Genomic DNA, 25,432 nt, shown 5'->3' with positions numbered 1-25,432 from the left:
TCTGATTAGTGTCTCAGCACTCACAGGGTACTTTCAGAAACTGAGCAGTACTATGTTATGACTTCTACTTTGAGACTTTTCCAAAACGCCTATAAAACTAGTTTGCAAAAAGTTATAGCGAGTACTTGGTAAATTCAGGGAAAGCTACAGAAAGTAACTTCTAAGTTCCTTTAAACACTCAGCCATATTATGCTGCTGAATCCACTTATGTATACAAATGATTTTAATGGTCTTAAATCTTTTTTGGTATTTTTTTTTTAGGAAATTGAAATTTTAGTTTCATTAGCTCTAAGTTCCAATCACCAAAAATAATCAAAACAACACTTGTATTTATCACTATGTTTTTAATAAATCTGAGTTTCGCCTTATGTATTAAATTACCGCAGTAAATAAACTTTTTGTTAATATTTTTTGTTAATTCAGCATCGAAGCCGACGTTTTGACGTATTAAGACTTGAATCTCTGAATGTGTAGAAAAGCTGAACAGTGTTTCGACAATGCACATTCAGCATAAAATAATCAGTTATTCTGGAAGAGGCTGACGCCTGGTCAGCACGCTGTTTTCACATATGAGTCTGTTGTAACGGTGGACAGTTTGGGAAAGCCACTTCCTCAAATGCTGGAGAACTTTACACCGCAGATTTACTGTCCCACCTTTGAAACTTCGGCTGAGATAATGTTTAACTCCAAAGCATGACTTTCGCGTTACTTTGCAGTTCTCCGTGTTTGTAGCCTTGTGGATATCGATGCGGTTGTGATTTGGACGGGTAGTAATCACAGAAGCAATGGTCAGTATTTGTTCACACTCACACATTTCTGTGTTTTGACTCTTTTAAAAGCGGGCTTCTCGTCTTTCATTCCTGGCCAGGGTACCATCGCCAAAGTGCTGCTCGGAGTCTTAGGAGTTGCGGTGGTCGCTGTTTTGATAGTGGTGCCCACGGTTATATTCTTGAAGGGTGAGTGTTTGCTATTAAACGTCCTGCTATGGCACGCGCCGCTGACAGAACCGTGCGCGTCATTACGCATGATAAGTTAAATGTCACAACTTCAAAGGGAAAATATTCGGTTCAGATATTTACGGACTCAGTCAAAAACAAATGCGAGTATTCTGTGCGATTTCAGAAGTTTATAAGTCAACCCTTACAGTTTTTCCTCCACCATTTCCCCTGCAAAACAACTAAACAAGAACATCCATAACACAAATCTAAAATGTTGGTCAGTTTGGATTAGGATATGTATTTTAAAAATACGAGGCCCATCCGAAAACACTGACGCTAATAAAACACGGCCGTGAAGTAACAGGAGGAACACAGCCCAATCCTCTCGGCATTAATCTGTGTGATGGACATAAGAAATATAATATTGTCTTACATGTAAACTATGTGACAGCTTAGTTGAATTAGTAAATTAAAAGACACCAAGATAGAGACGTTTATGAGAGTTTTCATGTGGTTGAAAAGCTTTCATCAAACGTGGTATAAGTCTCAACGATTTGAGCCTGTACTTTGGCTAAATTTTGAGAATTTACATGTTTTTCTGGACTAACAAGAAATAGAAAGTAGACGATGTCCATGGTTGTCCAGTGTTTGAGGTAAGTCAGTGTTTTTCAGATATAGAAAAAATTCTTTCAGTTCACAATTATATATTATATCTGAAAACAATTTCTTACCATTCTGATTTACAGATGTTTCGATTTTCATATTGGGATATTGACTATTATGAAACAGAGTAGGATTATAACTAATGATGAAACTCAAATGACTTTAAGTTAACCCAATGTTGGTAGATGTGTTAAAGTAGTGACTACAAAGTAAGATAAAGTGAAACAAAGTTGTGGTGAGGTGTGGATCTTATCCTGTGTGGCTCACCATCACTGTAGATATTATTCATTACAGAGGTATTGGAATAACATAAGTCAAATATAGAAAATTACTTTCAATGTGTATAAGCTGAGGCTTGTGTGTGTTAGAAATGTTTAAATGTGGTTGGAAAAGTGTAGGCTAATCAAGTCTAACTTTCAAAGTCTTTAAGATAAAATTTGGGTGGGATTTTTGAGCTAAAATGTATTTTCCTGAACTAAATAAGGGACAGGGACTGAGTTACAAATCCCTAATGAAAGCTAATTTGATAACAACTGTGTTTCAGACGATGGAGACGATGGAAACGCTGGGGACGTGAAAATGTACGGCATAATGGACGTCTTCAACTCCTCTCTGAAACCAGCGTCCTACAACATGAGATGGATTTCAGGTGGAGGATAAAAAAAGCTTTTATTAAAAGTGGTTAGAATATTATGGTACTGATAACACCTGGGTGTGTACCAGTGTGTAAAGCCATAAATGCATCATTGAAGACTTTTATTATGTAATCTTTTTATTGGTTGTGCTTCTTAGTTACTGTTTCACCAGACTGCACCTATAATACACTCTATGAAGTCACAGTAACTGTTGCAGCTCTTTGAAATGTTGAATTTTCGTATATTTGGTACTTTTTCATATTTTGTCACATTTCAACTATAGAGCTTAGGATATAGTATTTTATGTGATATATCAACACAGATGGAGGTTCAGTTTCCAATAGAAGAACAACTCAGACATTCAACATATGAATGATTTATATCAAATTATATTCATTCTCTACAATGTTCCAGAACTACAAACTCCTCACACTTTTCATTGGTGAAAATAGTGAAAAAGTTTAAGAAGTGTAGCATTGTCTTTCTTGCTCGGTGAAAAATGCGACATGCACCATTAGATCATTACATTACTCATGCTTCCAAGTTGTTTTCTTCTCTTTTTGTGACTCACTATCAGGGAGATTCTCCTTGACTGTCCTGTGTTTCACACTGAATGTACACTGATTTCTGTCTTCCACAACAGACTACGAGTACCTGCATAAAGAAACCGATGACTCTGTCACCCTCATCAACTTGAAAACAAACGTTTCTGAAGTATTTCTGACAAAAGACAAGATTGTAAGTCATCCTAGTGCAATTAAAACAAAGAAAGTCAATCTTAACAAACGCAGCGCTGTTTCCAAGATAATGCATCTTTCTTTGAACACCACAGAATGAACACCAGGCTTTTGACTTCAAGCTGTCTGCTGATCGCAAATATGTTGCCTTCATGAGTAACTACAATAAGGTACATGAAGTTTCTATTTACCCGTTTAGTGTCAAACTTGACACATTGGAGCCTTTTGACCCTTGATTCTTTCCTCCAATCAGGTGTGGAGACATTCGTTCACAGCTTCTTACTCGCTGTATGATCGCGAGTCGGAGTAAGTCACTTGTTGAACTACCGATATTCTGGTAAACATATGCAACTCCAAGAAAATCCAAAATATTTCCTGACAATACATACTGCACAAATTTCAGCATTTCTATTATATAACAAAATCACTGATTTGCAATAATCTCTTTCAGAAAAAATATCACTTCGTCTGGCATTCCAGATGTAGTCCAGTTCTTTGCGTGGGCCCCAGCAGGGAACAAACTGGTAAGCCTGCAGGAGACAAGTCGTGTTGAAAAGAAAGCGCAGTACTAAGCAAAAACAGTCAAAATGGAAAAGAGTTTGTGTGAAAACCAAACTTTGCCTTCATGAGTGACTACAATAAGCAGTTAGTAGGATTGAGTAGCTTTTAAAAACATTTAGCAGCAATAACTCTCAGTAGAGTTTAGATTGGGCCTAAAAATTCCAACTTGACCCAGTTTTTAGCTTTTGGTTCAGATCTTCCAGCTCCGTTTTGTCACGTGTGGTAACCACACGGCGATTCAAGTGCAAAACACCTGGGATGTGTGATTAATATGAGCGAAGCACTGTGGGGTGTGTGCACATTGCTCTACCTTTAATAGCTGTTTTTTTTGTTTTGTTTTGTTTTTTGAGGAATTTAAGCCTATACTTTACAGTTTGCAGGATTTTTTTTTTGCATAACTTTGTCATGTTAAAGTCTGGATTTTCACTTGACCATTGCAACATCCTGGTTCTTTTCTGTGGTGGATGTGGTTCTGTTTGGGATTATGATTCATTTCGCTTAGTATGGAGAGCAGTCTGTGGTTTATTTAGTGACAATTCTGTTACTACAAGACAAGCCCAGATCATCAACCCCCCACCACTGTGCATATGTCTACTTTGGTCACATTTGGCTATATATAGAAGATGGATCGGATCGCCTTCAGATGTTTGTTTTTTTCACCATTTTGGCCTTTTTTTGTTTGTTTAATAAATAGGAATTATATCTAAATATTTTTAGAACCTGATAACGATTTGTCTTTTTTAAGTCTTGTATTGAAGTGAGTTACCATTTGCTATCATACTAGAATAATTAGCCACATTTCAGGAGAAATCTGTGTATTTTCTCATTTGCGTCCCCTTCCCGTTTGATTTCCAGGCTTATGTTTGGGACAACAATGTGTTTCTGAAGACCAGCCCCAAGTCACCACCAGAGCCAATCACTACCAACGGAGAGCCAAACAAGATATTAAACGGGATTCCAGATTGGGTGTATGAGGGTAACAAAGAATCACATTCATTTTTTCCATGAGGAACCTCCCCACTTATGACTGCACCGTCAGATTTTCCAGCCCTGCTGTTAAAACAGCTACCATTGCCGACTTTCTGATATTCTTTAAAAAAAAAATCTCAAGAATGCAGTCAGGAATTTACTTCTGGCATTTTGTTATGAGGCTGATTTCTCCCAGATGGAGTATTCCTGCTACAAATTCAATCCCTCTTCTAAGAATATATGGCATACCCCACTGCAAATATGATTTTAATGTCACGTCTGAATCACTGTGTGGCAACTTCAAACACTACATGAAGTCAACCAGAACAAAAAGTTTAATTAGTGTTGTTTACATGTGGGTTTTTGTTTCAACATCTCTCTATATTTTCTACTTCCAGAGGAGATGTTCTCGTCCAACCAGGGCTTCTGGTGGTCACCTGGTGGGAAGTATTTGGCATATGCTGAATTCAATGACACCCTGGTGCACAATATTGAGTACTCTTGGTATGGCGAGGACCAGTACCCCAGCACTATTTCAATTCCCTATCCTAAGGTGGGCCTTTGTTCTTGTCACGGCCTCTCTTGTATTATGGACTTCCTGGTTCGTCTTTCATGTTGTGCTTTGTTGCAGCCAGGTACTCCCAACCCGGTTGTGAAGCTGTTTGTTGTGGATACTGACAACACCACGATAGTCACAGAAGTTGTTGTTCCAGACTCATACAAATCAATGTAATACATGATATGTAATGTATGAGATCATCCCCCCAGAGGAATTTGACAGAAACGGAGAATTTGATTAACTTTTTTCCTCTCCATCCACAGTGAACACTACTTGGCCACTGTTACCTGGGTGACTGACACGAGGATAGCTGTTCAGTGGCTAAAGAGACAACAGAACCAACTCATCCTTCAGATTTATGACTTTAATGGAACTAGCTGGAATCCTGTTGAGGTCAGTCCTAAATCATGTGTACATGTGGAAAAGTATTCACATCTTATAAACTTTTCACATCTTCCCAAACTTCATTCAAGTTAGTGTGGAACTGAAATGTTATAAGGTTTTAAAGGGGATCTATTATGCTTCCTTGANTTATTGTTCTACTGCTTTCTCATAACTGTAACTTCCCCACTTTCTGGGGAAGCGTAAAGACTTCCCCAGAAAACAGAGCCAACCTCTGTGTTTTCAAGAACTTCTCTCCGTTTAGACTTGCAGCCCACCCACACTCACCTGTCCGGCGATAGCGGTGAAGTAACCCCACATCGGATCATTGGCAGCTGGGGGCGGGGCACCGTATCCACCTGGGTAGCCACCTCCTGCTCCGTATGAGCCGTATCCTGGCTGGTGTCCTGGGCCTCCCATCGGACCACCCATCGGACCTCCCATGTGTCCGCCCATCTGCCCAGGCATGGGGCCTCCCATGGGGCCCCCGGGCATCCCTTGCTGTGGCATCCCTGGCATGGGGCCACCATACTGAGGAAATGAATGAAACAGGAGAGAAATTCAACCTCTAAACATGTAACAGCAGGATCTGAACTTCAGACAATAATGACACTCAGACATAGGTAAAAATAATAATTGATGGATGAAATGATGAAGAACAGACAGATGATTGAAGGATGACTGATTTGGTGACAACCACACGGCTAACCAAATGGCTGGATGGACAGAATGATACAGATGGAGGACACTAATGGATCAATGTACAGACAGATATGTCTAACTTTGACTTGTGATTTTCTTTAGTATCTGCGAAACAAATCATCTCTTGAGGTCAAAGTGCGTCTTAAATGTTGAAGTAATGAAGTTTGTAACAAGTTTGTAACTTGTTAATGTTTAAATTCGCCGAGTTTAAATTCCACCTTCTTAACTAGAACGCCGTTACCTCTTGTATGACGTCAAACCCAGCATGAGTTGCGACATCCGAGATAAATGGAAAGCTCGATAAGCTTCAACTCTGACCTCTGGTTCATTCAAAGCGCGGTAAACCATGTCCGACAGCACCTGGTCGACGCCTTTCACTTAGTCACGTGACACCTTCATTCACAACACCTGGTTTATGTAGATTAAAAGATACTAATGGATGTTTTGAGCTCTTTATTTTTTACTATACCTTTATCATCAAATTCTCCAGGGGATTTAGGCTAAACATATTTAGCTGAAAATTGTAGATAACGAACTTTACTGTTTTAAATATACTAAATATCCAAATAAAACCCCTTTAATGACGCAGCGTTAACGTAACAGGGGGTTTTCACCCGGAAGTCAGCATTTAATTTTAGCATGCAGCAAATACCAGAACTGTTGCTCATTTACTCTCCTAAACATGAAATACTCCCATTTCTCCTACAGAACAATTGAGGCTCAAATCTTTCCCGGGAGGTTACGGGCTAGTCTGCCTTTCTACCCAACTAAAGTTGGTATCTTGTGTCTTGTGGGGGCGGGGGGGGAAACAAACACGTTAAGACATATTTTTTTACTCACCCCGCCGTATCCTGGATAAGCCATTTGATTACACCAAATAAAATCTTTCGAATTTAATGCTTTCAGGTAATAACTAGCACTGCTGTTTCGAGGCGTAACAACTTCCGAGAAGTGAGAGTAGGTTCTACATCATTTCCGGCCTGCGAAAGTCGGAAGTGACTGATGGCGCGGCGAACCAATGAGAGAGGAGATTTTTATGGTCCAGAACTGAAAGTAGCAGTTTTATTTGAACGAATTTTTTATCATATAACCCCCAACCCGTTTAACACACTAACATGACTGTGAAACATAGTGTCGGCAGCATCATGCTGTGGGAGTGCTTTTCTTTAGCTGGCCGTATAAACCTGTAAAGCCGAATTATAAAATTGACGTCTAAATGTGTCTGACAGGTTAATAAAAGGCCAACAAAGCTTTTACCTTAAATATATTTGCCAATAATTTTTTTCAAATTGTTATAAAATTGGAAAAAGAAGCCATAGGCTAAAAAAGTAAAAAAAAATTTAAAATAAAATAAAATAATAATAATAATAATAACATACCTCAGCTGTCTGCATAATGAGTGATAAGCTCATTTCGCTGAAAAATATAAAAGATTTGAGTCACAAATACGCATTTGGTTGGTAGAAATACATCTATAAATGTTTCATTTTAAGAGAAATTGAAGGCTTGCAGTCCACTAGATGGTGCTATTGCAATCTGATTGAAGGCTTACAAACAGCACACAGATTTTAATTTCCTCACTGAATAATTTAAAAAAAAGAAGAACCCATCTTCATAGCAATCATTACACAGAGGTTACAGTGATTTCCTAGATTGCTCAAGGGAACAAGACAAATCATTTTAATACACAGAAACACATAACTACAGACATTTCAATTCAATTGGAAATATTTTAATTAAATTCCACATGTAAAATAATTCTAGATGTAACTCTAAAGCCAATTTGTGTAAGGGTTGTCTAGAAGAGCAAGCCAACTACATAAAGTAATTAACCACTCATAATCAAGAAGCAAGCGGTGACAGAGGAAAGGAAATACTTCCTTTCCACAAGAAGAATCGTAGAGCAGATTTCTTTCCTGTTGCTGCCAGTTTATTATAAACCAACACAAAGTAAAGTATAATTGTGAATTGGAAGGTGAACGGGGCATGGTTTTTAATATTTTTACAAGTAAAAATCTGGAAAGTGTGGCATGCATTTGTATTCAACCGCCTCAAGTCGGTACACCTTTACAACATGTACGCAGCAAAATGTAGCGCCATCTATCAGCTCTGACCAGCATCACAGAACCGGATAAAGCCTCTCCACAACATGATGCTGCCATCACCATCTTTCACTCTGGGGATTGTTTGCTTAGCTGAATGTGCACCATTAGTTTCAGTCACGCTTAGTATTCTGCTACAAAGTTCAATTTTGGTTTTGTCTAGTTAGTACCAGCACCTTTTTACACACGTTTGCCAAAAGCCATGTTTGAAATACAACAAACACTCATCTTGAAAGGCTCAAGTAAAAAATAAATAAATAAATAAATAAAAAAGAATAGAAAAACAAACTTTGCACTCTCCCTGACCAATCTACAATAAAAGCAAAAAGTATCAAACTGATACAGCAGGTACATTATGTCCTACTCCTGAGTGCACAGGACAGGCTGTAACTTCCTGTTCCTGTTAGCTTTGTGGTGCTTTGTGGATTCCAGCACTCCTACACTGACGGCTGCAGGAACCATGGACATGAATCATGATAAGAACACAAGCTGGGAACTAACAGGTTCATTTATTGAACCGTTAAACTTTTTTTTCTAAGTGACCATGCATATGTTACATTTGAATGGAAAACAGTGTTTAGTTTCTTTCAAGGTATTACAGCTTTCTCTACCTCTTTTACTACACTTTGAACAAGGTAATGACAAAAAAAGTTGCCATAACAACACTCTGGTTCTCTCAAAAGTATTACGTTTTACAATTTGTATGTGTCTTGTGCTAAAAAATACATGTGGTTATTGGACATACCAGAGTGTATCTATAAAGCATTCTCTCCTTCTCTCCTATGAAAGAAGTCAATTTTGGGCCTAGTCATTTGTTTTCTCAATAAATCGTCCCGCCTAAAAATAAATACCACAAAGTATATTTATTTTTCTTTTCACACCAATGACATCCAATGGTACCTCCCTGTGGTAAGTACAGACTCCATGCGGTCGCCCTTTATCTGCCTGGGAGTCAGTCTCGGTCCAAATAACTTCTTCATTCAAAGGATTCAGGGAACGTCTGAAGGAGGTTAGGTTTCGATAAGCGTCGTCCAAAAAAATAATTGCAAAATGTGTTCTTTTCAGTCCACTTAACAGTTGTCATGTGTTACTTTGTGTTGGTCTGTCACCTAAAACCCCAATGAAAGCCACTGAAGTTTGTGGCTTAATCGGACTGAAATATGGGTGCAGTCCTTGAGGAAACCGTGTTCGCTACTCTGAACCACGCAGATGTTCTGTAGGGATGTAAACAGAAGCTTTAGCGGCTCATTACAAACACAAGTCTCCCCCCTTAGTAACTCCCAAACCTAAACAAAATCACGTCCCGAAGCCAAGAATGCCATAACAGCTCTGACCTTTGCACCACATCTGCTGAAGTGACAGCCAAGCTTCCCTGTTTATGTCTGAGAATAAACACTCAAGCAGAAGATTTTCACATATAACTTTGTTATTTCTTACATACTACAGCAAGAACTACTGATACATATATTTGTGATATATGATTAGTAACATACTCTAAAAGTAGATCAAGACAGTAAAAATGACTTTCCTTCATCGTCTTGTTTTTGCTCTCGCTCAGTGACATTGGCGCCCTAATTGTCCAATAAGACCAAATGCATTCAGAGTGACAACTATAAACGGCCCCGGCCAGCTTAAGCGTCTGGTAAACGGATTTATCTGCAAAGAACCACTCCTCAAACAGAGCCACGCCGCATTAGAGAAGACGTTCACTGTCTGTTTGTTTGCTGAGGATGTCCGGTGCGAGGCGGACGAGTGCGGGATAATACGACGTCTGATCCTCGTAAAGACACAGCTCTGTGTTTGTTAAGCTTTTAACAGGCTGTTAACATTTACGGTCGGCTCTTACACTATGTACAAAAAGACTAACTTCCACAATCAGTGAAAACAGGGGCAAAAATACACCCTGTCTCCTTGTTTTGAGCATATTCAATGCTGTCATAGAGTTTGTTTTAATTGCATGTGAATTAAATGGTAAAGCTTACTTTGGGTTTACCATTCTTCAGTTGAGTACATAATTTTCCTCCCACTTCAGCAATTGACAGCTATTAATGATTACGTAAATATTGAGTATTAATTCAGAGACATTTATGATAGTCAGTTTATTGGCTTTACAATATTGTACTTTACATTACAGTTCAACAGGAATGCAGAGTCATCATGACAGTAGATAGATCTATCTGATGTTTTTGTCATGACAGGAAGCACAGAGCGTCTACAAACTACAAAGGCCTCACAATTCTGTTATTTGTTCGTTCTTAGGGATGTAGACAAAAATGGATAAGAATTTTTTATGCATTACGCAGCTTGTCAGATGCTTCTGTTAGCGGGCGCTGTTACCCTTTTATCTAAATGTTAAGTGTTGTGGCAATGGCCAGTTTAATGTCCAATAAATGTAGTCAGAATTTTCAATCAGAACACTGCTTTCTGACAATACATTTACCTGGTGGTGATCGGACTATTGCGCCTGACTGGCGTTTATATATTGGATCTGTTTGATCTGAGTTTTCGCGAAAATACCTTCTATGGTCAAGCACACCATCTCCATGGTGGTGGCAGGCTGATGCTGTGTGAATACTTTTCTTCAGCGGGTCAGAGAAGCTGGCTTGAGCTGGTGGGAAGATGGATGGAGGCAATCCAGGAAGAATACCTGCTAAGAGAATGAAAAATGAAATTAGCTTCGCTGTGCAATTTATTCTCCAGATTTTTCAGATCTCGATTTGCAAAATACATTTATTTTCATCTGAAAAGAGGACTTTAGACACTGAAAACCTGTTACCTTTAAACCACTCTGACATCTCACAGTTCAGTCAATACAAGATTTGTGGCCTGATGTCTTGGATACATCTGTCTGTTGTAGTCCTTGAAACTTTAGCCACAATCTTGAAAATCTCCCCCAAAACTGAAGCGTACTCCACAATACTCTTAAAGCATCGTCTTTGTTGCTTGTGTTGAGACAACTGTTAGTTGATCAAACTTTGTGGAGTGTCCTTGGAACCTTCTGAAACATCCATGTCGTTTTCCTGAACCTTTCATGGAACTCTCCAGAACCCTTGAAGTATATACTGCTTACTTTCTGGGATTTTATTTGATTAATAATAAATCAAAAGTTCTGATTAGTGTCTCAGCACTCACAGGGTACTTTCAGAAACTGAGCAGTACTATGTTATGACTTCTACTTTGAGACTTTTCCAAAACGCCTATAAAACTAGTTTGCAAAAAGTTATAGCGAGTACTTGGTAAATTCAGGGAAAGCTACAGAAAGTAACTTCTAAGTTCCTTTAAACACTCAGCCATATTATGCTGCTGAATCCACTTATGTATACAAATGATTTTAATGGTCTTAAATCTTTTTTGGTATTTTTTTTTTAGGAAATTGAAATTTTAGTTTCATTAGCTCTAAGTTCCAATCACCAAAAATAATCAAAACAACACTTGTATTTATCACTATGTTTTTAATAAATCTGAGTTTCGCCTTATGTATTAAATTACCGCAGTAAATAAACTTTTTGTTAATATTTTTTGTTAATTCAGCATCGAAGCCGACGTTTTGACGTATTAAGACTTGAATCTCTGAATGTGTAGAAAAGCTGAACAGTGTTTCGACAATGCACATTCAGCATAAAATAATCAGTTATTCTGGAAGAGGCTGACGCCTGGTCAGCACGCTGTTTTCACATATGAGTCTGTTGTAACGGTGGACAGTTTGGGAAAGCCACTTCCTCAAATGCTGGAGAACTTTACACCGCAGATTTACTGTCCCACCTTTGAAACTTCGGCTGAGATAATGTTTAACTCCAAAGCATGACTTTCGCGTTACTTTGCAGTTCTCCGTGTTTGTAGCCTTGTGGATATCGATGCGGTTGTGATTTGGACGGGTAGTAATCACAGAAGCAATGGTCAGTATTTGTTCACACTCACACATTTCTGTGTTTTGACTCTTTTAAAAGCGGGCTTCTCGTCTTTCATTCCTGGCCAGGGTACCATCGCCAAAGTGCTGCTCGGAGTCTTAGGAGTTGCGGTGGTCGCTGTTTTGATAGTGGTGCCCACGGTTATATTCTTGAAGGGTGAGTGTTTGCTATTAAACGTCCTGCTATGGCACGCGCCGCTGACAGAACCGTGCGCGTCATTACGCATGATAAGTTAAATGTCACAACTTCAAAGGGAAAATATTCGGTTCAGATATTTACGGACTCAGTCAAAAACAAATGCGAGTATTCTGTGCGATTTCAGAAGTTTATAAGTCAACCCTTACAGTTTTTCCTCCACCATTTCCCCTGCAAAACAACTAAACAAGAACATCCATAACACAAATCTAAAATGTTGGTCAGTTTGGATTAGGATATGTATTTTAAAAATACGAGGCCCATCCGAAAACACTGACGCTAATAAAACACGGCCGTGAAGTAACAGGAGGAACACAGCCCAATCCTCTCGGCATTAATCTGTGTGATGGACATAAGAAATATAATATTGTCTTACATGTAAACTATGTGACAGCTTAGTTGAATTAGTAAATTAAAAGACACCAAGATAGAGACGTTTATGAGAGTTTTCATGTGGTTGAAAAGCTTTCATCAAACGTGGTATAAGTCTCAACGATTTGAGCCTGTACTTTGGCTAAATTTTGAGAATTTACATGTTTTTCTGGACTAACAAGAAATAGAAAGTAGACGATGTCCATGGTTGTCCAGTGTTTGAGGTAAGTCAGTGTTTTTCAGATATAGAAAAAATTCTTTCAGTTCACAATTATATATTATATCTGAAAACAATTTCTTACCATTCTGATTTACAGATGTTTCGATTTTCATATTGGGATATTGACTATTATGAAACAGAGTAGGATTATAACTAATGATGAAACTCAAATGACTTTAAGTTAACCCAATGTTGGTAGATGTGTTAAAGTAGTGACTACAAAGTAAGATAAAGTGAAACAAAGTTGTGGTGAGGTGTGGATCTTATCCTGTGTGGCTCACCATCACTGTAGATATTATTCATTACAGAGGTATTGGAATAACATAAGTCAAATATAGAAAATTACTTTCAATGTGTATAAGCTGAGGCTTGTGTGTGTTAGAAATGTTTAAATGTGGTTGGAAAAGTGTAGGCTAATCAAGTCTAACTTTCAAAGTCTTTAAGATAAAATTTGGGTGGGATTTTTGAGCTAAAATGTATTTTCCTGAACTAAATAAGGGACAGGGACTGAGTTACAAATCCCTAATGAAAGCTAATTTGATAACAACTGTGTTTCAGACGATGGAGACGATGGAAACGCTGGGGACGTGAAAATGTACGGCATAATGGACGTCTTCAACTCCTCTCTGAAACCAGCGTCCTACAACATGAGATGGATTTCAGGTGGAGGATAAAAAAAGCTTTTATTAAAAGTGGTTAGAATATTATGGTACTGATAACACCTGGGTGTGTACCAGTGTGTAAAGCCATAAATGCATCATTGAAGACTTTTATTATGTAATCTTTTTATTGGTTGTGCTTCTTAGTTACTGTTTCACCAGACTGCACCTATAATACACTCTATGAAGTCACAGTAACTGTTGCAGCTCTTTGAAATGTTGAATTTTCGTATATTTGGTACTTTTTCATATTTTGTCACATTTCAACTATAGAGCTTAGGATATAGTATTTTATGTGATATATCAACACAGATGGAGGTTCAGTTTCCAATAGAAGAACAACTCAGACATTCAACATATGAATGATTTATATCAAATTATATTCATTCTCTACAATGTTCCAGAACTACAAACTCCTCACACTTTTCATTGGTGAAAATAGTGAAAAAGTTTAAGAAGTGTAGCATTGTCTTTCTTGCTCGGTGAAAAATGCGACATGCACCATTAGATCATTACATTACTCATGCTTCCAAGTTGTTTTCTTCTCTTTTTGTGACTCACTATCAGGGAGATTCTCCTTGACTGTCCTGTGTTTCACACTGAATGTACACTGATTTCTGTCTTCCACAACAGACTACGAGTACCTGCATAAAGAAACCGATGACTCTGTCACCCTCATCAACTTGAAAACAAACGTTTCTGAAGTATTTCTGACAAAAGACAAGATTGTAAGTCATCCTAGTGCAATTAAAACAAAGAAAGTCAATCTTAACAAACGCAGCGCTGTTTCCAAGATAATGCATCTTTCTTTGAACACCACAGAATGAACACCAGGCTTTTGACTTCAAGCTGTCTGCTGATCGCAAATATGTTGCCTTCATGAGTAACTACAATAAGGTACATGAAGTTTCTATTTACCCGTTTAGTGTCAAACTTGACACATTGGAGCCTTTTGACCCTTGATTCTTTCCTCCAATCAGGTGTGGAGACATTCGTTCACAGCTTCTTACTCGCTGTATGATCGCGAGTCGGAGTAAGTCACTTGTTGAACTACCGATATTCTGGTAAACATATGCAACTCCAAGAAAATCCAAAATATTTCCTGACAATACATACTGCACAAATTTCAGCATTTCTATTATATAACAAAATCACTGATTTGCAATAATCTCTTTCAGAAAAAATATCACTTCGTCTGGCATTCCAGATGTAGTCCAGTTCTTTGCGTGGGCCCCAGCAGGGAACAAACTGGTAAGCCTGCAGGAGACAAGTCGTGTTGAAAAGAAAGCGCAGTACTAAGCAAAAACAGTCAAAATGGAAAAGAGTTTGTGTGAAAACCAAACTTTGCCTTCATGAGTGACTACAATAAGCAGTTAGTAGGATTGAGTAGCTTTTAAAAACATTTAGCAGCAATAACTCTCAGTAGAGTTTAGATTGGGCCTAAAAATTCCAACTTGACCCAGTTTTTAGCTTTTGGTTCAGATCTTCCAGCTCCGTTTTGTCACGTGTGGTAACCACACGGCGATTCAAGTGCAAAACACCTGGGATGTGTGATTAATATGAGCGAAGCACTGTGGGGTGTGTGCACATTGCTCTACCTTTAATAGCTGTTTTTTTTGTTTTGTTTTGTTTTTTGAGGAATTTAAGCCTATACTTTACAGTTTGCAGGATTTTTTTTTTGCATAACTTTGTCATGTTAAAGTCTGGATTTTCACTTGACCATTGCAACATCCTGGTTCTTTTCTGTGGTGGATGTGGTTCTGTTTGGGATTATGATTCATTTCGCTTAGTATGGAGAGCAGTCTGTGGTTTATTTAGTGACAATTCTGTTACTACAAGACAAGCCCAGATCATCAACCCCCCACCACTGTGCATATGTCTACTTTGGTCACATTTGGCTATATATAGAAGATGGATCGGATCGCCTTCAGATGTTTGTTTTTTTCACCATTTTGGCCTTTTTTTGTTTGTTTAATAAATAGGAATTATATCTAAATATTTTTAGAACCTGATAACGATTTGTCTTTTTTAAGTCTTGTATTGAAGTGAGTTACCATTTGCTATCATACTAGAATAATTAGCCACATTTCAGGAGAAATCTGTGTATTTTCTCATTTGCGTCCCCTTCCCGTTTGATTTCCAGGCTTATGTTTGGGACAACAATGTGTTTCTGAAGACCAGCCCCGAGTCACCACCAGAGCCAATCACTACCAACGGAGAGCCAAACAAGATATTAAACGGGATTCCAGATTGGGTGTATGAGGGTAACAGAGAATCACATTCATTTTTTCCATGAGGAACCTCCCCACTTATGACTGCACCGTCAGATTTTCCAGCCCTGCTGTTAAAACAGCTACCATTGCCGACTTTCTGATATTCTTTAAAAAAAAAATCTCAAGAATGCAGTCAGGAATTTACTTCTGGCATTTTGTTATGAGGCTGATTTCTCCCAGATGGAGTATTCCTGCTACAAATTCAATCCCTCTTCTAAGAATATATGGCATACCCCACTGCAAATATGATTTTAATGTCACGTCTGAATCACTGTGTGGCAACTTCAAACACTACATGAAGTCAACCAGAACAAAAAGCTTAATTAGTGTTGTTTACATGTGGGTTTTTGTTTCAACATCTCTCTATATTTTCTACTTCCAGAGGAGATGTTCTCGTCCAACCAGGGCTTCTGGTGGTCACCTGGTGGGAAGTATTTGGCATATGCTGAATTCAATGACACCCTGGTGCACAATATTGAGTACTCTTGGTATGGCGAGGACCAGTACCCCAGCACTATTTCAATTCCCTATCCTAAGGTGGGCCTTTGTTCTTGTCACGGCCTCTCTTGTATTATGGACTTCCTGGTTCGTCTTTCATGTTGTGCTTTGTTGCAGCCAGGTACTCCCAACCCGGTTGTGAAGCTGTTTGTTGTGGATACTGACAACACCACGATAGTCACAGAAGTTGTTGTTCCAGACTCATACAAATCAATGTAATACATGATATGTAATGTATGAGATCATCCCCCCAGAGGAATTTGACAGAAACGGAGAATTTGATTAACTTTTTTCCTCTCCATCCACAGTGAACACTACTTGGCCACTGTTACCTGGGTGACTGACACGCGGATAGCTGTTCAGTGGCTAAAGAGACAACAGAACCAACTCATCCTTCAGATTTATGACTTGAATGGAACTAGCTGGCATCCTGTTGAGGTCAGTCCTAAATCATGTGTACATGTGGAAAAGTATTCACATCTTATAAACTTTTCACATCTTCCCAAACTTCATTCAAGTTAGTGTGGAACTGAAATGTTATAAGGTTTTAAAGGGGATCTATTATGCTTCCTTGAGTAAGTTAGGATTTAGGTCTATGGGACACACAAAACAAGTTAATTGACTTTTTTTGCACAAAACCATTCTCTGATCATGAGATTTCAACTGCTATGTTCTGCCTATTTTGACCTCCTTTCAGAAAGAGATGTTTGAGGATTCTGTCACTTTTATGGAAATAAGCTGCTGCTGGCCACTCCCTCCAGCTCCTTGCTTACTCTCACACCAAATACAAGTCAAAATGGCTGCAAACAAATCTGCAGTATCTTTGATAAGAGAAGCAGAAGAAATGTAGCTACCAGCTGACCAGCTCCGCTTAGGTTGCTACGTAACTTAACCATCGGGAGGTTTTTGAAACATCTCATTTTCTAGACACCAAAAAAAGTTTACTTATTGCCAGAAAACTACTTTTTTTAAGTTCTTGGACTGTTTCTAGACGCAGTAGAGCACAAAACCGTATTAGTGAACCTGCCGTGTTTAACCATGGAGATGACAAGCAAAGTGCACTCATGACTCCCACAAGTGTTTTGGTAAACCTTAACTATCATATGGCTGACCATACTCTTCATAATACGGTCATAGAAAAAAAAAAAAACAGGGCATCTTCAGTCGGAGGCTACGCCAAATTTGCTGTAACATGGACTGCTACAGGAGCTCTTTCCTTCACCACACCCATCCCAGGGTTTATACAGGAAATCCTAGAGTTTAATTTACAACCTTTTACTACCTATTTTACTACCTCTACAATATTTTTACTACCAACACAAAATCGAGCAGCAGTCTTTTTTAGCGAGAGCAGTGAATTCTAGGGGTGCACCGATTTATCAGCCAGCCATTTTATCGGCGCCGATTTCCTTAATTTTGGTAAGTTTGATCAGCCGATATTTACATATGACGTTGATCTTATCTACCTCAAGAAAGGTCTAAAAATCAACAGCTGCTCTCCAGTGAAAGAGGCTGGACTGATAGACCAACCAGGTCATGTCTGCATGCTTGCAGTTAACAGTTAGTCGCCCAACTGTTGCCAACTCAGTGACTTTCTGGGTATATTTAACATTTCATACAAAAAAAAAACTGGTATCAGCTAAGATGGGACTCGGCTTTTTAAAGATTGGTAATTGGTGATCGGTACAACACTAGTGAATTCACAGCACTGACCCATACAACATGATGGCCCATGTAAGACAAAACTTTATCCCACTTACTGTGGGATAAATATCCAAGGTTTCACAGGTCAGTCAAAGGTTTTAATGAAAAAAATTTAATATACGCAGCGGAATTTGGTGTTTTTCAGTAAAAAAAAAAAAAAAAATTCGACCCAGACACCCATCTCTGACAGATCATCACTGGAGCAGGTGTTTAAGTTGGCTAATCAACCACCGCTGTGTTCAGAAGATGACTTTATTATCCCAAAATAAACATCAAGCCTGAGAATATAAAACTCTAACGGACTGAATGTTCTGTTCTTTGTGTTCTTTGTGGGGGTTGATGGGAAGCTTATGGGGAAGTACTAATACGGGAGCACCTCAGGAGAGAGGGGTAAAACACGGTAGATTCCCGTCCACAACGGGAGACTTGACAGGTATGCAATAGGCGGTTCCCACACCGCGCATGGGCACAGCAGGTCAGACACTGGAACCAATCCAGTCTGTCAACATCAGCTCAGGTCCTCCCAGTAGTTATTTTTATACAGATTTTATAGTTAAACTTAAAAAGTCAGCATCAATGGAAAACCCAAAAATATATTGAAAGGGTGATGAAAAATTGTCTACCAAAAGAAATTGTGTTTGTTATTTTTTTACCACCTTTTACTGGCCTTAATTTGAGTTCATTTCATTTACTACCTTTTATTGCCTTCTATTATCGCCCGGAAACCCCGCATCACCATTTACAGTAACTCTTTAATTAAATGAGTTACAACAACATTCATTTTTCCCTTGGGATCAATAAAGTAATTTTGAATTGAACTGAATTTAGACAAAGATTGATGCTAATCATGATGATTTCTGCTAACAGCTTGTAACGGCAATTAAATTTAGAGAACTACATAAGATCAATAAAAGAAACTATTTTGAAAAAACAGAAATTTGGGCTAAATAAAAAAGTATGTTTAATACCTGTCTAAAAGTTGTTTGCTTTTTAGTAAAGCCGTGCTTCCAACAAAGAGTTCATCTGGAAACATTTTTCCTAAATTCTTTTCTTTTTTGAGGCATCTCTCTGCTTTGAACTGCTGAGATAAAAGTTTGTGCATTTTAATGAATTGTGACTTATGACAGCCATAAACCCACTGTTATCTTATTACAGCATCTGAATCTGACAAGTCCGGGCTGGATTGGACGGGTAAGTTAACTCCCTTTGGTAAAATGTACATTTTTTTCCTCTAATCTACAAATTTCATGATAAGCCCATCATGACCTGCGGCGTCAGGCACTGTAGGTCATTTAAAACATATGCAACCTCTCTGTTATTGTGCAAGCTGGGTGTTGGGCTGAGCTACATATTAATGTACATGATTTATGCTTAAATGTTTTCAATTAAGACTTAAAATCAGGGGCTGGCTTTATGTCAAACTACATTTTTTTAAATATTTTCTTCTAGTTTTCTCCACCAGAGCCAGTTTTTGCTCCAGACGGGAACAGTTACTACCTGATCATGAGTGATCAGGCAATGTACAAGCACATTCATCATGTGGTTGGGGTGAGTAGAATGATAAAAAAAAAAACTTAGAAGTAAAAAAAAAATTGTGCATAATGTCTTGTATGAACACTCATTCTGCTCTGGCTCGTCATCCAGGGAAAGGCATCACCCATCACGTTTGGGGAATGGGAAGACATTGAAATTCTGAAAGTCAGTAAAGACAACGTGTAAGTTTTCTCACCGTTTTAAATTGGACGCAGCTGTTAATGTTTCTTTAACTATAGTCCCTCTGAATGTGACTTTTAAATAACTTTCCTCTTGGAAAGAGGTCTAGATTGTTGGACTGCATGTATGTTGAATCTAGCCAGATTTCCACCATCACCAGTTGCACACATCTAGCTAGCTCTTGTAGCTAAAAGCTAAACATATGGTCCCACTTTCTGGACCAAGTTCTGCCCAGATGACTTTTTTTATTATTTATATAGGACCTTCTGTCAAAGGTTTTTGGGGTACCTACAACAATAGTCTGTTTCTCTCCAAATTAAGGGACGTCTTTTAATTTTGCTGTTAAACATCTCTTGGGCTTTAAGTGACATGTTTGTGGAATTTGACCAAATGTTCATACTGCAAATACAGGATTCTTCTTCCTAAAGGTAAATCTAGCAATAAACAGCTAGCCACCCATTGCTATTTCTTGACCAGGTTTTTTTCCTTTATGCTAGCATTCGCTACTGGTAGCTATGAATGCTAGCAGTAGCAATGCCCACGGGAAATGCCTTGCATATACATATTGAGAAATCCTTAGAAAACATCTATAATCAGGACCCCAACTGTTTGTCTTGAAGTTTACCTAAGCTTCCCTCTTTTTCTTTTTTTCCCCCCCAAATTTAGAAAACCTTAAAGAGTAAAAAGGAAACCAACTTGCTTTGTTTGGCGAGTTGTTCCTACCAAGACAACAGGACCTTCAAAGTTCTAGCTGATGTAATCACATTATAAGACTGTCTCAGTCCTGTGTGAAGAGACTAAGCCAGGCGAAGTCCCAACAGCTAGACTATAAAAAAAAAATTCAAAATTTAATACCATTTGAAACCAAATGAAATCTCATTGTTTTCAGCTACTTTACTCCAGCAGTATTGATTCCTCTTAAAAACTAATTCCACATTCATAAAAACACACAGTGATCAATTCTTTCTGGATTCCATTTTCTCCTCAGATATTATTTGAGCAATGAACAGAACCGCAAGCCAGGAGGGAGGAACGTTTACCAGTAAGAATTTGGATTTATCTCTTGTAGGAAGTATCATTTCCATAAGGAAAACGTATTAACATTTACATGTTGTATTTTTGGATGCCAGCTGGACGAGAAACATTAGCTACAAGTGTCTGACCTGCACTCTTCAGAAAGAGTGTGAATATAACACCATCTACTTCAGCCACAATGCCTCTTACTACCGCTTCAGCTGCCACGGTTAGTTATACCCCATCTGACTTTTGAAAAAGTTGCCACTCTGTGTATTTTTATAACAATGACACTGGATTTTATTTATTTATTTATTTATTTATTTATTTATTTATTTTTGCTTTAAGGTCCCAGGATTCCACAGCACTTTCTTGTAGAAACTAGCACTTTTAAAAGTAAGCTACAGTGTACATAAATTATCTTTAAATGACATGAAGAACAAGTAAAAACATGTATTTACTTCTTCTTATTTCTAGAGATCAGGGTTTTGGAGGACAACAAGGTATTTAGCGATGCCATAGCTGACATCCAGATGCCCACTATGCGCCGAGGGACCCTTAAGATAGGCAGATATAGTAAGTAAATGAATCTGCGACTGGTAGACATTTATTACATACTTCCTTTTGTAGCTGTCAAGTCTTGCAACGTGAAAGATCTGGGTTCAATTCCAGCTTCCCCCTGCAAGCTGGACAGACTAGCTTGCAAGCTGCAAGCTAGTCTGTGCATGGACTACTGATCCATGCATCAGTGTAGGGATGTGTGTATGTTTGTGAGTGGATCTAGTGTAAAAGTGCTTTGAGCGGTGAGTAGGACTGCACAAAGAAGTCATAAATTTGCTATATAAATGTTGTCAACTTAGCATTTATTTGGTCTCTGAAAATTGCCTCTATTGGAAGAGGGTTAGAACCATTGGAAAAAAATAATTCTGAATTTAATCTCAGAATTCTGAGAACGAATTTGGATTAAAAAAAACAAACAAAAAAAAACAGCCAGAATTCTGAGATTGAAGTCAGAATCCAATGACGGCATATTAGGGCCATTGTAGATAGAAAAAAAAATTTGTAGTACATTTCTGGGGGAAAAAAGAAACTCAAAATTTTGAGATTAATATCAGAAACTTTCTAGAAAAAAATGGAAATTTCTGAGTTTCAAAAGTTGGGCATTTTTGAAAACAATTTCTGAGATTTTAGCAGAAATTCACTGAGGAAAAAAGTTTTCATTTTTTTCTCCAGTGGTTCTAATCCTCTTCTGTACCCCTAGGAGTGTGTGAGTTGTTTGAAGCAGTAAGAAATTTTGTTTACAATTGTGAATTGATCCACAGTGATTCTTTTTTACATTGGTTTTCAGAAAAAATAATTGTGACCTCAAACTGTCAATTTCTATTCCAATGAAATTCCAATGAAAAAAATAAATTTCTTTTCATTCACAGATCTTTGGTATCAGATGTATTTACCCCCAGGCTTTGATGAGTCCAAGAAGTACCCTTTGCTAATTGATGTGTAAGGATCCACTGTAACAAATAAATAACTAAAATACATAGAAACTTTACTCACTAAAAAAAAAACAACAACAACAAATCTGCACACCCTTCCAGGTATGCAGGTCCTTGCAGCCAGAAAGTAGACTTCAGGTACAGAGTAGGCTGGTCCACCTACCTGGCCAGCACTGAGAAAGTCATTGTTGCTAGCTTTGACGGAAGAGGAAGCGGTTACCAGGGCGACCAGCTGATGTTTGAAATCTACAAACGCCTAGGAACCTTCGAGGTGGAAGACCAGATAACGGCAACTAAGTATGAGAATCTCATGCAAACATCTCACCTCACCTGAAACGTCTCAATAAAAATACATTTTGTCATAGTGCATGAATTTTGCCATGAATTCCACAAACTAATTGCCTTTTATCGTCCTTTCTCTAAAGGGAGTTCATCAAAATGGGGTTCATTGACAAAGATAGGGTTGCTATATGGGGATGGGTAAGTAGCCAAGACTTAGAAAGCAAATATGGGCTCTGTAAGAATAGGACTGAACCTGTTGATGTGTAATATTGTATAGTACAAAGGCCAAGTCGTGGCTCTAAAAATAAGTTAATGTTCCACTTTGACGTCAGTGTGTTTTATAGTGCGGATGAGCTGATGTAATGAGATGTCTTATCTTCCACAGTCCTATGGTGGATATGTATCTTCGATGGTCTTGGGCTCTAACAGCGGCGTTTTCAAATGCGGGATGGCAGTGGCGCCGGTGTCCAAATGGGAATATTATGGTATTTTTATTGGTGTTGATAGTCGTCGTACTTCAGGCCACTGTAATAACGGGAACATTACAAGATCTGCATTGATCTGTTTGTTCCAGACACCATCTACACAGAACGCTACATGATGCAGCCCTCGGAGAACCGTGACGGATACGACGTAAGCTTCGCCATCCGTTATCAGTCATCACATCTGTTATCTCATCGCCTAACCATAAATCTGGCTGTGTTTAGAACTCCACAGTAACGGCCAGAGCCAAGAATTTCCATTCAGTGCAGTACCTTCTGGTTCACGGGACAGCCGACGGTGAGTTCCTATGGTTGTTCTAACCCCAAACGTTTTGCAACTACATTTGGACACCCATGTGTGAAGATAAGAGTAGTCTGGTGCCACGAAAATGTACATTTTCAACCCTTTGTTGTAAAAATATGCAAAAACGATTCTATTGTAAAAACAAATATACAATATTTTGAATGTGCCAGCCTAATTTTTATGCAGGAAGAGTCTTCCAAATCATTTCAGATGGATTCTAGGCTACAAGAGCATAACACTCTTAAGACATCCCTGTCTTAACCTTCTTATTAGAAAGATTTTCTCATTTGAAAGTTTTTCTTGATTCCCAACAGCAACATCGTCAACTAATAAAAAAAATGACATGGTTGGAAAGTTGGAAATGACCCAATAATAGGAATGTACCAAAATAAGAATGCAGGCATGTTGGAAACAAACCGTAAAATGTTCCTGTCACCAGCCAGTCTGAACTGTGGATACAATGAAAGACAGATCCATACAAATGCCATGCTTTGCAATGAGTGATTATTTGAACTAATGTTGCTAATTTGAGCTAATGTTGCTAATTTCATATTTGTGTTAACACTCTTTCAGACTAGCATTTAATATTGTTTTTTTGTTTTGTTTTTCAGAAATGAAATAAAATATATTATTTAAAAATGTTTTAGAGTACAGTGACATTATTACTGTAAACTGTCTATAAAAAGTTTAAAAACTACCTGCGTTTCTGCAAGTTGTATGCTAGCAGCTAGTAAATTAGCATGCAAACTGGTTTAGGTTTCTTCAGACTATAGAACATGTCTCTAATCCAGGCCTATAATTCATACCATCATTTGATCAACTGTGAAGTACGGTACCTCTTAATACCTCTTAATTTAATTTAGTGTTTGGTATTTTTTCTAGATAATGTCCATTTCCAGCAGGCTGCTGAGATCTCAGAAGCCTTGGTAAATGAGAAGGTGGACTTTGACGCCATGGTGAGTAATCCTTAAAATCCAAATGATTATTTAACGAACAAAGCTGCCAAATATGTTCTTTAAGTTCTGTTTTTTATGTTTTCCTTTCAGTGGTACACGGACAAGGATCATGGACTGGATGGCTTCGCCAACATGCATGTCTACATTCACATGGCGAAATTCCTGAAAAACTGCTTTGAATAAGATTATGTATGTTTTCATTTTTTCATGTAGATAAGATATTATTGTAATAAAAACTGTTTAATTATCATATCTCCTCCTTTAGGAGCTGAACCACAAAGTCATTTCCCAAAATGTATTTACCAAATAGAAAGCTAATGTCCTGAAAGTAGAGAATATAAATAAAGATGCGCACTGAAAATACTCATATAGTAGGAAAACCCTTTCTCATCAGAACAGTAATGACAAACAAAATATTCCGTCAGAACATACGTTTCTGAAACCACACAAACAAAACTTGTAAAACTCGTATAAGCGCATGCGGGGTCAGTGCCACCCTGTCGGACCGTGGACAGGCTAAAAAAAGAAACTTGCAGGGTTCCGGCCTCTTAAGACTGCAGGATGGCTAAAACTGCAGTTTTCAAGCTACAAGTGGGTAGCAGCTGATTAGGCTAGATGCTGGAGCTAACATCATCTTGTTAGGCTTATTCTGTAACATAAGCAGAATGACAAAACAGTTTACATTCAAAATTTCCACCATTTCTTTCTTTCAGTTAGACCATGTTATATATATTTGCTATAAATTATGTCTGAATACTATGATATTGTGATATTTTTGCATAAGGTTACCATACTGTGAGCGTCATAACTTTGCTAGAAGCAGCTGGTTTTAAATTGCCGTTTGCTTGTAGCGGATGCACAATGACATGAGAAACACCAAAAGATATGTGAAAATATCCATGTAAGTGTTTTACTTGGAAATAAAGTGTTGCAGTCTGTTAAGTTTGTATATTAATTATTTTAAGTTGTTTTACCGTGAATTATCTCCATACACATGATGAAAACTGAATCAAAATGTTTCTGGAATAAGTTTACAGATTGCTGTTTATATGATTCCATGAAAAATAAAGAAATAAATAATTTTTTTGTAAAATTATTGATGTTTTGTAATA

The 25,432-nt window shown here is 38.0% G+C and overlaps 2 protein-coding genes across 5 annotated transcripts; one reads left to right on the top strand and one right to left on the bottom strand.

The window, feature by feature from the left end:
• Positions 1-510: 510 nt before the first annotated feature.
• Positions 511-25,416, top strand: LOC103147224 (dipeptidyl peptidase 4-like). Of its 4 annotated transcripts, none has more exons than XM_016678193.1 (26): positions 511-788; positions 869-956; positions 2,155-2,250; positions 2,880-2,974; positions 3,069-3,143; positions 3,227-3,279; positions 3,425-3,497; positions 4,390-4,510; positions 4,902-5,056; positions 5,135-5,232; positions 5,326-5,455; positions 19,232-19,267; positions 19,526-19,624; positions 19,721-19,791; positions 20,778-20,831; positions 20,920-21,032; positions 21,152-21,199; positions 21,281-21,379; positions 22,234-22,303; positions 22,399-22,593; positions 22,722-22,776; positions 22,964-23,063; positions 23,153-23,211; positions 23,286-23,358; positions 24,247-24,320; positions 24,411-25,416. In XM_016678193.1, exons 1-26 carry the CDS (start codon positions 786-788, stop codon positions 24,501-24,503), a joined length of 2,226 nt encoding a protein of 741 aa, XP_016533679.1. In that variant the 5' UTR covers positions 511-785; the 3' UTR covers positions 24,504-25,416. The 4 variants fall into 4 exon arrangements, with proteins under 4 accessions (XP_016533679.1, XP_016533677.1, XP_016533678.1 ...); XM_016678191.1 differs by having other exon boundaries at positions 2,146-2,250; XM_016678192.1 differs by lacking the exons at positions 511-788; positions 869-956; positions 2,155-2,250; ... (6 more) ...; positions 5,135-5,232; positions 5,326-5,455 and adding exons at positions 11,869-12,143; positions 12,224-12,311; positions 13,510-13,605; ... (6 more) ...; positions 16,490-16,587; positions 16,681-16,810.
• On the bottom strand, positions 5,690-7,142 carry LOC107837786 (metacaspase-1-like). The gene is made up of 2 exons (XM_016678194.1): positions 6,986-7,142; positions 5,690-5,974 (listed from the first exon to the last, which is right to left on the bottom strand). The coding sequence occupies exons 1-2, from the start codon at positions 7,007-7,009 to the stop codon at positions 5,705-5,707; spliced, it is 294 nt and encodes a 97-aa protein (XP_016533680.1). The 5' UTR covers positions 7,010-7,142; the 3' UTR covers positions 5,690-5,704.
• Positions 25,417-25,432: the final 16 nt, after the last annotated feature.

The sequence above is a fragment of the Poecilia formosa genome, unplaced genomic scaffold (genome assembly GCF_000485575.1).
Source record: "Poecilia formosa unplaced genomic scaffold, Poecilia_formosa-5.1.2 Scaffold175, whole genome shotgun sequence".
Lineage (NCBI taxonomy): Eukaryota > Metazoa > Chordata > Actinopteri > Cyprinodontiformes > Poeciliidae > Poecilia > Poecilia formosa.
Note: the sequence above shows the minus strand (reverse complement) of the source record. Positions and strands in the feature narration are given on the sequence as shown.